Raw genomic sequence first — 12,505 nt, 5'->3', positions numbered from 1 at the left:
AGTCAATGAATCTCTAATTACATTCAATCATTTTCTGTACCGCTTATCCTCACAAGAGCCACGGGGTGTGCTGCAGCCTACCACAGCCAATTACGTGCACCATGCGGGGGACACCCTGAATCAGTGGCCAACCAATCGTAGAGCACAAGGAGACAGACAACCATACATGCACACACTCATAACTATGAGCAATTTAGATTGTTCAACCAGACTACCCTGCATGCTTTTGGGATGTGGCAAGATACCAGAGTACCTGGAGAAATCCCTTGCAAACACAGGGAGAACTTGCAAGCTCCACACAGTGAGGATCGAGCTAGGATCGAAACCTCAGCTGAGGTGCTAAGTGCCCTCGCTAATGACATAAATTACATTAATATAAAGTATATATGTTTATATGCGTGCATATATATATGTATATATGTATGTGTATATATATGTATATATATTTATATGTATACCGTATTTTCACGACTATTCGGCGCATTGTATTTTAAGCCACAGTCAGTAACGAGTGCTATTTCTGTATTTTAGACACACAAAGCACGCACCGTTTCATTACACGCATATATATTTATATTATTTATGGATGAACATCGAAACGCAATAGCGCTGGCTACCGGAAGCAGCCTATTTCCGGGTTCCGGTGCGCAGTGACTGCTGAGAAATATAGTTCTTGCACGCTACACCCACACGCTAAAAACATGTTTTAAAAAGGCAACGGAAGCAAAACTGAGTTCGGTTGTACTTTATTTAGACATTTTACAACTCACTCACGTCATCACCCACAAATCCCTCAAGTCCTCATTTTCTGTGTCCGAATTAAACAATTGCCCAAACGAGCCTTCCAAAAAGCCGGGTCCCCTCTCTTCGTTCTCAGAGTCACTGTCATTTCTATCAATCCATTCACAAATCTTAACGTAAGAGGCCCGGCGCTGCCTGCCACTTTTCGTGAAGCCAGGCATGCCATATATATATATTATTCATGGATGATTATCGAACCGTAATAGCGCTGTCTATGAAAGCAGCCACAGACGCTATTTCCGGTGCGCAGTGACTGCTGGGATAGATAGTCCTTTTGTCTATACACCGAGGTTGACGGCTGTGATAACTTTGCACTAATAATATAAATATACTACAACGGCGAAGACACTAATTTGGTGCTACATGTACCAAATGCACGCTACACCCGCACGCTAAAAACACGTTTTTAAAAAGGCAACGGAAGCAAGACTGAGTTCGGTTGTACTTTATTTAGCCATTTTACAATGTACTCACGTCATCATCACCCACAAAACCATCAAAGTCCTCATTATCTGTGTCCGAATTGAACATTTGTCCATCGAAAACGCTGAGTTTAATACGTTTGTCCAGGCGGCCACAATTCATTCCCAAATGGTAGCTAGCTAGTGTAACTATTCCAAGGCTGTCTTCCATGGTTTGCAACTGTGTTGATGCCAATCGCCAGGCCTCAATCCGTTCACAAATGGTAGCTAGCTAGTAGCTAGCGTAACTAGTATTCCAAGGCTGTCTTCCATGCTTCGCAACTGTGTTGATGCCGATCGCCAGGCCAGTCCATTCGCAAATAGTAGCTACCGTAATTACCCGAATATAACGCGCACTCGAAAATAACACGCAGTTAATTTTGGGCCAAAAATATCTGGAAAAACGCAGTACTCGAATATAGTGCGCACCTAAAATTCCCCGCTGACGAAAATCAGAAATCTTACCTTTTTTTCTTCGTTTCACGATTGTTTTGTTCAAACAAATTTATTCATTAGAATTCTTCAAATGAAGAGTTCCTCTCTCTCTTTGTCTGTCCTCTTGTTATGATCGCGCCGCGTCGCTGGGTCGTCGCAGCGCGATCGGGGGCATCTGTTACGGTCGCGCCGCGTTGTGCGACGCGACCGTGGATGTAGGTAGACCCAAATACAGGAAGCAGGATAGGACGAGGCATTCAGCGTGATACGGAGTCCTTTAATGAATCAACCAAGGCGTGGAAACAAACGTGGCCGCATGCGGCGCGCATACGGACAGAGGCAACAGAATAACGACAGCTAGCGACCGCTAGCAACCGCTAACAACAGTCAATGATAGTCAACGATAGTGAACGATCCGGCGACGTGTGATGACGCGTCGCTACTTAAATACAGGAAACGAAAACAAACAATGGATTGGCTACAGCCGGTATGCGTCAACTTCCTCTTCCTCCCACAACACATCATCCGATTGGCTTTACAAGATGACGTAAAATCCATGCGTCGGCTTTAGGAGGTGACGTAAAATCCGTGCGTCAGCTGTACGAGATGACGTAAAATCCGTGCGTCAAAGTGAGTTTGACAATGCTTTTTTCGATCGAAAATTTGTAATTTATTTTAGTTCTTGATTATAACACGCACCCCCAACTATTGGAATTAATTATATAGCAAAAATCTGCGTGTTATATTCGAGTAATTACGGTAGCTAGTGTTGATGCCGATCGGCACCCACAATGCATTGGGTGTATTGACAAAAAAAACTACATATCCCAGCAGTCACTGCGCAGTACTACGGGAAAATAGAGTCGCAGGCTGCTTGCCATAGTTGTCCTATCGACGGATTTATTTTATTTTATCGTGATAACCATTTTAGTATTGGTCCATCTATAAAGTGCACTGGATTATAAGGCGCCCTGTCTATTTTGGAGAAAATGTCAGACTTATGTGCGCCTTATAGTCGTGAAAATACGGTATGTATAAATATATGTGTATATATATGTATGAACATATACAGTGGTACCTCGACATACGATCTTAATCCGTTCCGGGACTGAGATCGTATGACGAGATTCTCGTAACTCGAGCGGACGTTTCCCATTGAAATGAATGGGAAACAAATTAATTAGTTCCAACCCACTTAAAAAACCAATAACAGGATATTGGATTGGAAAAAATGTTTTATTTCTTCTAATTCGCCATCTATTAACAAAGTAACACATAACTAGTGGTTTAATAGTAATAAAATGTGTTTAATCTAACTAAAATTGGGAAGATTTCGCCGACGGAAGACAGAGACGTTTGGGGGGGTGGGGTTCGTTTTTTTTCCACGACAACGCACTCGTAAACGGAACAAACAAATTTAAATTAACTTGGATTAATATATACAGACACTCAAACATACGTTTAATGTAACTTTACACAAAACTGAATTCTAATTTTGTTGTAATCTTTTGTTACCTTTGTTTTCCGGGTTGGCGGTTTGCCACGCCTCAACCCTCACGTTCGCTATCGATGGGCTGTTTGCTGTTGTACTACGTATTCCCTTCAAAATATTCCGAAAATGATTCACACAAATGCCCTCACAATAGGATAACCCACGACCACTTGCCAACGAGAAATAGTCTTGTAGTACATTTTAGCGATCGCTCTGCTGCTCATAAAGACCGGGTCGCAACTCCCTCGTTGAAATGGCTCTGAATGCAGCCGCTTTGAACGGCGCCTATGAGAGAGAGTTGCGACCAGAAATATTACAAAGAGGGAATTGCGAGCCAGTGCCGCTGATGTTCTTAGGAGCAGCGAACGAGAAGTAATATAATACTCCTCGTATTAGATAATAAAAATAACAGGAAATGCAACAGCTCACCTTACCCACGTATTGATTGTGGGTAATGAAGTTTCATTCTGAGAAAGAGTGCCATTGCCTATCGGTGTTGTGTGCACGAGTATACTTCATTACCCAGAAAGCCCTCTTTTTGCCCGTGCATGCGCGTTGTGCGTTTCCTGGTCGGAACTCGTCTGAATTAATCGTTCAGTGCTCGTAGATATTGTTATACACGAAAGATATGCAAAAAAGGCTTGGTCGCATCACGAAATTTTGATCGCATGACGGGCGAATTATTCGATCGAAATTTCCGTCGTAAGACGAGAATATTGTGTGACGAACGGTCGTATGACGAGGTACCTCTGTATATATACATGTATATTATACATATATATATATATATATATATATATATATATATATATATATATATATATATATATATTTATATATATACATACAAACACACATACTGGTGTTATTTTTGCAGAGTCCACTTATCGGCTTGTATATTAAATCAAAATAGTATTTTCTTTAAAGAGGCTGGTAAAAAAAGGTTTTGTTACATTTTAAAACAGCCTTCCTAAGTACTAAATCCCTGATCAAAATAGTTCTTGATTAATTTACTAATTGTCAACTATTCCATTAATTGCGACAGCCCTTCATACAATAAATACTTGGGTCAAGGGATTGCTCTAAGTGAAATATTCTCACAGGCACCTCATAGTGATATTGACTTAAATGTTTTTATATCCTTTTGGTTTTATAGATTTTTATGATTTATATAACCTCGTTGACTTCCGTGATTGTTGCTTGTGCACACGCGCACACACACACACACACACACACACACACTGGCTCGCAAACTGGCTGTAGAACAAGCCTCTCTGTTGTGTTATGACAGCGGTCGTCAGGTGAACTGTGAGTTCTTTGTCCAGGCTGAGAGAGCCAGAGAGGGAGAGAGAAGTAACAGTCCAACTATACTCTGCCTTAACCGCAAAATTGACACGCAGCATGTTTTCGTAAGCCCAACACCCACATTCATCTACATTCAAACCATACAAAACTAATGATCTTATTAGGTGTGTATGTATATGTATACAGCCCTCAACCCACAGGGGTCTTGTGTGATGACCGTGAGTAAATTAGCTTCTGCTATCACGCCATGAAATACACCACCGTCTTTTGACTTTGCAGGCCGGGTTGTTCATTGATAAAGGGGTGAAGACCACCAATGCAAGTGCTGCAGACCCCAGAGAATACCTGTGTCTGGACAATAATGCCAGGTGTGTTTTACGTGACCTGTTTTGTGTCGGACAGAGATCCGCCATGTAAAAATTAAATAAGTCATTAATTGATTTGTGTAAGAATAGTATTGGATTCTTTTAGGATTTATATTTTTCTAATTTTGTTTCAGAATTTATGGATTTATTTTATTTTTTATTTATGTATTTCTATATGTAAGCATTTCAATCTTTATTTAATTTGATTTGTTTCCTCAGCATTAATATACATTTTTGGGGGATTTGGGCGCACTTATTCCCTTCCAAAAAAAAAAAAACAATTTGAAGTATCCTTCGCCCATCAAACTATACAAACAAATTAAAATGAAAAATGATATATATACATAGAAATTTAAACAAGCCAAAGTTCAAATTAATATAATCAAAATAAATGAATAAAAACTTAAATCATTAAATGCTGCGTAAATAAAAATCCAAATAAATAATAATAAAATAAATAAATAATTTTTTTTTAACTGTATGACTAAATATTGTAGTAAATCATAATATGAATGAACACATTAACTCGTTGGTTGCCATTGACGGCAATAGAGCAAGAGTTTGGTTCTTATGAGGTTATAGTTCCCCAATGAATCACCATTTTTTTTCTCTATACTATGGCCTTGACTGAGGATATATGGATGATATTACTACAGTGTCGCATTTTGGTGGTGGTCCTGACAAGCTGGTGTTGACAGAAATAACAAGCTTGAACACATAGTGTCCTCTCTTCCCAAACTTGGCTCCACGGAAAAATCCTACACATCCACGGGGACTGTTGGCCACACTGAGTAGTAGGTCTGGAATTGGAAATGCTCAAATGTGTGCTCAGTATTAATGTTGCATGCCAAAGAGAGCATGGTTAAGGACACCCGGAAGAAGCTTGTAGATGAGAAATGATGCTACATTCACTCCCTAAACTGCATTTGTGATTTTTTTATTTGCAATTGCATGGGAATCAATGCATCCTGTTTGTGACTTTTTGATCAAACAAGTTGGCCTGGCTCGAACTTTAACAAATGGGTCCTCAAACTATTCCACAAAGGGCTGTAGTGAGTGCGGGTTTTCATTCCATCCCATAAAGAGGACACCTTTTCACCAATCTGGTGTCATACACGTACAATCAGTGGATTGCAGTCAGGTGCTTCTTGTTTTCTGCAGAAATCTTATTGGTTAAAGTGTCTGGTTTGCTCACTAACCCTGCTTTAACATCTCATAACCATACCCTAAAAACGCACATGCCCACTGCCAGCTAGCTAACTCATTCATTCATCTTCCGTACTGCGCATCCTCTATGGCAGGGGTGCTCAAACCTTTTTTGCTCAAAGATCTACTTTTAAAGGAGCCAACTTTGGGCAATCTACCCTTTTTTTCCGGGCCCCTGACAGAGCACAGTAGTCATGTATGGTGATGAAACACTGCAGGGGTGCTCAATACGTCAATCGCGAGCTACCAGACCATCGCTAAGGTACTATTGGTAGATCGTATGACAGTAAGATTTGATGAAGTAAAATAATAATAATTATATTGGGCCTGAGCTGGGAAACTGTGCCATCGTGAGTCCAAGGATGATTACTAGCTGCCTACACTATTTTGGGTCCTGCTGCATGAGGTACATCATCGGCATATACATAACTGCTGAGCTTTGTCAGGGGCCCAGGAAAAAAAATGGTGGATCGGGGCAATGTTGACTCCTTGAAAAGTAAATCTTTGAGCAAAAAAGTTTGAGCACCCCTGATATACCAGATGGCACCAAGACCCAACATAGTATAGGCAGGTAGTAATCATGCTTGGACTCACGATGATGCTGTTTCCCAGCTCAAGTCCCATATAACATTTTATTACAAATCCAATCCTTGGATCAAATTTTACTGTCATGCGATTTACCAATAATACCTTAGCGATCGACTGGTAGCTCGCGATCGACTGGTAGCTCACGATCGACGTATTGAGCATATCCCAGCTAATTTCGGGCGAAAGGCAGACTACACCCTAGACCACGTGTCAAAGTGGCGGCCTGGGGGCCAAATCTGGCCCACCGCATCATTTTGTGTGGCCCGGGAAAGTAAATCATGAGTGCCGACATTCTGTTTTAGGATCAAATTAAAATGAAGAGTACAGATGAATATTAAATTTCCTGATTTTCCCCCTTTTAAATTAATAATTGAAATTTTTTTGATCTTTTTTTTTCTGTTTTTAGTTAAAAAATCATTTTGTAAAATCTAAAAATATATATAAAAGCTAAAATAAACATTGTTTTAGATCAGGGGTCTCGAACTCAATTTACCTGGGGGCCGCTAGAGGCCGAGTCTGGGTGAGACTGGGCCGCATCAGGATTTCCACAAGAAAAGCACTGATAAAACTTTCCAACGTTATCAAATATCTTTATTTTTTAACAAAAAATAATGAATTAAATAAATTAACTTAAAGATGAATAAAAAATAAATCAATCAGTAATATAAAACCAAATAATACTAATGAGCATACAGTAGATATACACTGGCTGGCTAAGTAGAGAAAATGAATTATTTTTATTCCGTTTCAAATGTCTGTATTAACAGCTCTTTAACCTTTAACTTTCTGAACTTGAATGGAACATTGAACATGAAATATTCTGAACACGGCTTCTTTTGCCTACTCCTTGCTGCTAGAGACCTGGCAGCGCTTCTTCTCACATAGTCACATTTGGCTTGAGGGAGGAAGCAGTGGAGACCCTCAGTAGAGCTTGAAGATGCTCATCAGTAAGTCTGGACCTGTACTTGGACTTATTGAAGTTCAAGGTGGAGAAGAGCTTCTCACACAAGTATGTGCTCCCAAAAAGGCACATGGTCCGCTTGAACCTTCGGGAAAGTTCAGGGAAGCTGGGGGTCAACTCTCTCAAAAATTGCCCAAGCTTGTCTGCTTCTCCACTCACCTCCCTGAACTTGGCTTTGAGTGCAGAGTTGCACTGCAGGTCAATGAGCTCCATTTGAAGCTCAGGAGGGGCATCTTGCACATCAAAGGAGAAGGGGTCCGCAAAAATTTGAAATGTGGCTTTGTTTGTCTTGAAGTCTGCAAATCTGTGATCAAATTCCTCCTGTAGCTTCGAAATGGCCTCAACATACTTCTCACCACTGAATGGTGTGCCTGCATCCACGAGAGCCTTGCATGCTGGGAAATGGCAAAGGTTTGTCTGAGAGAGCTGGGCTTTCCATAACACAAGTTTAGTGCAGAATGCTCTCACGTTGTCATAGGCAGCACTGACAAGTTGCCCCTGGCCTTGTAGCTTCTTGTTCAGTACATTAAGCTCATGTGTGATATCAACAAGAAAAGCCAAGTCCATGAGCCATTTGGGATCACTTAGCACAGGATCAATCAACTCACAAACGGCGTAGCTAGCTTTGACTGCTGCATTACTGTCTTTGGTAGCCTTCTTGAAGAGATCCTGTTGCCTCAGAAGACGTGTTTTAAGACTGGCAACCTGGTTGGCTCTCTAATCTCCCTGGTATTTTTCGTACTCCTCAGCATGTCTCATAGTACAATTACGTTTCAAATTGTATTCCTTGTGCACCGCAACTTTTTCAGTGTAAATGAGACACGTCGGGGTGCCCCTGTGTTCAACAAAGAAATATTGCACTCCCCACTTTTCTTGAAACTGTCTGTGCTCATCACCGACCTTTCTCTTCACGGCAGGCTTTGAAAGAGACATCTCTGGGGCTCTGTAATATGTTTTTCCACTTGGAATGAGTCTCGGGTTGATCTTTCACATTCAGTCGCGCGGGTTTGTGGCGCATGTGCACTTTCGCTCTCCGTTTCAATCGCGGAGATGGCTACAGACACTGACACAGGCTGGATCACGGATCATAGCGCCTCATTCAGTTCTATGCTGAGAGCAGCGGAGGAGTGTGCGCGCCGAGCGGAGTGATCGGCCTCACGGCTTCCCCTCCGCCCAGCTGATTGGAGGAATGAATGAGTGAGTGAGCGAGGCACTGGACAGCCCGGCCGATGTCCCGCCCTCCAGAGCCGTATACCTCACCGTGATTGGTTCATTCAGCTCCGAACCAAAGTTCCCTCTATTTTTTTGTTGGTCTGAGCAGAAAGACAACCTCCCTGAGCGCACTGAGTACCAGTGTGAGCGACATCATCGGTACTCGGATGATTCGCCTAAAGACGTTTCGCCGACGGACGTTTGACAGACGGGCAGTTCGCCGAATGGACGTTCCACCGAACGTTCATTCGGCCGAACGGAGGTTTCGCCGAAACGGGATTCGAACGCTCGCCCCGCCGGATCGTGTGTGTACAAGTTTTTCAACCTCGGCCCGCGGGCCATATACGGCCCGTTAGGATTTTTAATCCGGCCCGCCGCCGGTATTGTCCAAATTATAGTAAAAATCAATGTTCGTCTACCATCAATGGCAGTCCGGGAATAAGCACTCTTGGGCAGGCAGATGTAGCAGAACCGAGCCGTAAAATGACAGCAATCGGGTCAAATCCATCCTAAAACAGCATTTAATGATTAAATACAAATACTGGATGATATCGCGATGGAGGCAAAAAAACGTCTATAGACGTCCATTCGCCAAACGGCTCAAAATGCTCTCAAATTCGGTCAAATCCAGCTGAAAACAGCGTTTAATGATTAAATACAAATACTAGTATTTGTATTTAATCATTAAACTAACAAATACTAGTACGACCTGTCCGTCTGTCAAACGTCCGTCGGCGAAACGTCTTTAGGCGAATCATCCGGTCACGACATCATCATTGCTCGCTATCGGCACACCAGTATCACACCTGCCACAAGCAGGTGCATGTCAATGTTCCCTCTAATTTTTCATGTAAAACATGCTGTAAAACAAGAAAAACATGAGTGGACAGAGCTACTGCCACTGGCTGCCACTTACACGGCGCCATCATGGGGAAAGGGGTAAAAAAAAAAAAAAAAAAAAATCGATCTTTCATATTAAGACGGGGGCCGCAAATTGGCCCGCGGGCCGCAAGTTTGAGACCCCTGTTTTAGATCTATAAAAAACTGAATATTCAGGGCTTTTAATCCAGTTATTTTAATCCATTTATTTAAAAAAATCTCAACATTATATCTAAAATGGTCCGGCCCACGTGAAATCAAGTTGACGTAAAAGCGGCCCGCGAACCAACCCGAGTCTGACACCCCTGCCCTAGACTGGTTGCCAGTCAGCCGTAGGGCACACAGAGAAACAGACGACCTTTCGCATTCACAATCATACTGCCTACAGCGGGAATTAAGGCTACACCTGCCCGCACCGAAGCCAGGCAAGTGAATCCCTACGCCATCAGGCGATGTTACCAGCTAACTCACTACATATAATTAATCCAATTACTAATCAGACCTGAGACAAAAAAATAAATAAATCAGGCTCCGAGGATCGATTTCCGATATTCATTTTGATCCATCCACGAATAAAGGAGAGACATTTTAGTTGATGTGTCCTCACCAAAAACAAGAAAGCACGTGATATCTAGAGCCCTGCCTCCGATTGGTATAATAAAAATGTGCACATTAGAAAAGTGTCAATTGAAGTATATTAATGATGTAAATAGGTAGATATGAGAACCTTATAGTAATTACATTCCAATAGTTTTTGGTCAGAAATATATATAAATCTGTTAAATAAGTAATGTAACATGAGTAAGAAATGGTGATGAGATTTTTTGGGAAGGTTTTGGTGAAAAATCGTCCAGTCTTGATCAGAAATATTAAAAAAAGAAAGGTTTTAACAATTTGTTAAAATCCAAATGTGTGTATTGAATATAATATGAGTAGGAAGTGTGCAAATGTGTGATGCTGAATCTGGCAAAAAATGCAAATGTAAGTATTGCCCAATTTTAATGTATCTGTATTGAATGACACCCAATTAAGAATGATTTGCAATTGTGATGCTGAATGTAGAATTGAAATTTCTTTGGTTGAAAATGTAGATTCTCGCACAAAAATGTCTCGAGTCACATGAATTTTTGGAAAGTGTTGAAGTTAAAGCAATATGAATTCTACCTGCCAGATTCCGACCTCACCAAAATTCCGACCCGACCCAACCTCGAGTGGCGGCGGTTATCGACACGCTACTCTCCTTCAAGAACAATGACATGGGGGCGTGGATACGAGGTGGTGACATCGTGATCCAGAATTCAGGGTGAGACAAAAAATACTGTTAATTTTTTCAAATGTCAGCCATTTATACCAAGTTGTTTGTCTTTTTTAACAGCTTTGCAGACAATGGAGTGGGATTATCCTTTGCCAGGTACGCAAAGCTCGTATCAGACCTAATGCAGCTATTTTATCTTTGTTAACGCTTCTTAAATAGACATTCTTAGGTTAGATAGTTGCACCCTCTAGTGGAATGCAAATGAATCACTTCATTCATTTCAATTCACTTAATAATACAGTAAAACCTTGAGATTCAAAGATAATGCATTCCGGGACCGAGCTCTTATGTCAATTTACTCGTATCGCAAATAAATTTTTCCCACAGAAATGAACTAAATACAAATTAATCTGTTCCCACCCTCGGAAAAAAAACATCAAAAACAGGATATTACAATGGAAAAACATATTTTTATGTGTTCTAATTCACCACCTACTCACAAAGTAACAAATACCTATCTAGTGGTTATGACATTCAATACTAAAATGTGACATTCAGTACAAGCAGATGGTAGTGTTTACAGCGGAGTGCATGGCGGAGAAGGGAAAAGACAGGATAGAGACTTGACGGACAGCAACACACGTGACAATAACATAAACTTTAAATTTAACTTAAATGAAATTAGATCACGATACACATAGTTAAATTGGTGTGAGCTTGTTGTGCTATAACAGGGAAATTTCAATGTATTCTACCGCTGCTTTTGAGTCGGAACTTGCTGCTTCCGCGTGCCTGTTTTCCCTTAATTTTGCACTGATTAACACAAAAAATGCAACCAGTACAGACGCTGCTCGTAGATATCTTTACGCGAGGGAGATGCGGCAAGAAAGACAGAACGTTGCTGTTCTCATAAGCAGCCTCTCGCATACATCGGGAACCGTCTCATATGCTCGTATCTCAAGGCAAAAGTTTCCTTGGAATTTTCCTCTTATCTCAAATTTCTCAAGGTATTACTGTATGCATACTGTACAAAAATATTTTTTGGTCTGTAAAAGATTAATCAACTAATTCAAATCTAATTAGAGAAATGACAAAATATACATAATGTAAACTAATTCAAGTATTATAACAGGGAATACTTATTCTAACAGGTTCAAAAAGAGTATTTGGACTTTGTTTTTCAGTCAACAATCATTATTCACTATCTATTCAAAAAGTTGTCTATTCATCTGAAATTTAATAATTGTGATTCAAATTTATTGTAGTGCACTGCTCGAAATGAAAGCCTTACATGAGTTTTTGTATTTCTATTTCTTCACTTGCTCATGATGCAGTGATGGCAGTTACCCAAAAGACGAGGGCTCCAGTCAGGAAGTCACGCAGTCTCTGTTTGTGGGAGAAAGTCAAAACCGCGGTACTAATGGCGGTCAGAATAAATACTGGGGTTCAGGAGGCACTGATGAGAAAATGAGGACTCTCCCGAGAAACAGGTAAAGGGAACATCTTTTTTAATATTTCAGCCAATGAATTATTTAGGATGACACA

At 40.9% G+C, this 12,505-nt stretch overlaps 1 protein-coding gene across 1 annotated transcript in view; it reads left to right on the top strand.

Moving 5' to 3' along the window:
- cemip2 (cell migration inducing hyaluronidase 2) overlaps positions 1–12,505 on the top strand; it is a 51,358-nt gene that overhangs the window by 27,013 nt on the left and 11,840 nt on the right. The window contains exons 12-15 of the mRNA XM_077600429.1: positions 4,774–4,862; positions 10,877–11,008; positions 11,081–11,116; positions 12,295–12,450. Of these exons, the coding sequence (XP_077456555.1) occupies positions 4,774–4,862; positions 10,877–11,008; positions 11,081–11,116; positions 12,295–12,450 (413 nt within the window). The remainder of the gene's footprint in view (positions 1–4,773; positions 4,863–10,876; positions 11,009–11,080; positions 11,117–12,294; positions 12,451–12,505) is intronic.

This window comes from Stigmatopora argus, chromosome 5 (assembly GCF_051989625.1).
Source record: "Stigmatopora argus isolate UIUO_Sarg chromosome 5, RoL_Sarg_1.0, whole genome shotgun sequence".
Lineage (NCBI taxonomy): Eukaryota > Metazoa > Chordata > Actinopteri > Syngnathiformes > Syngnathidae > Stigmatopora > Stigmatopora argus.
The sequence above is the reverse complement of the archived record's forward strand: the minus strand, read 5'-3'. Positions and strand labels throughout refer to the sequence as shown.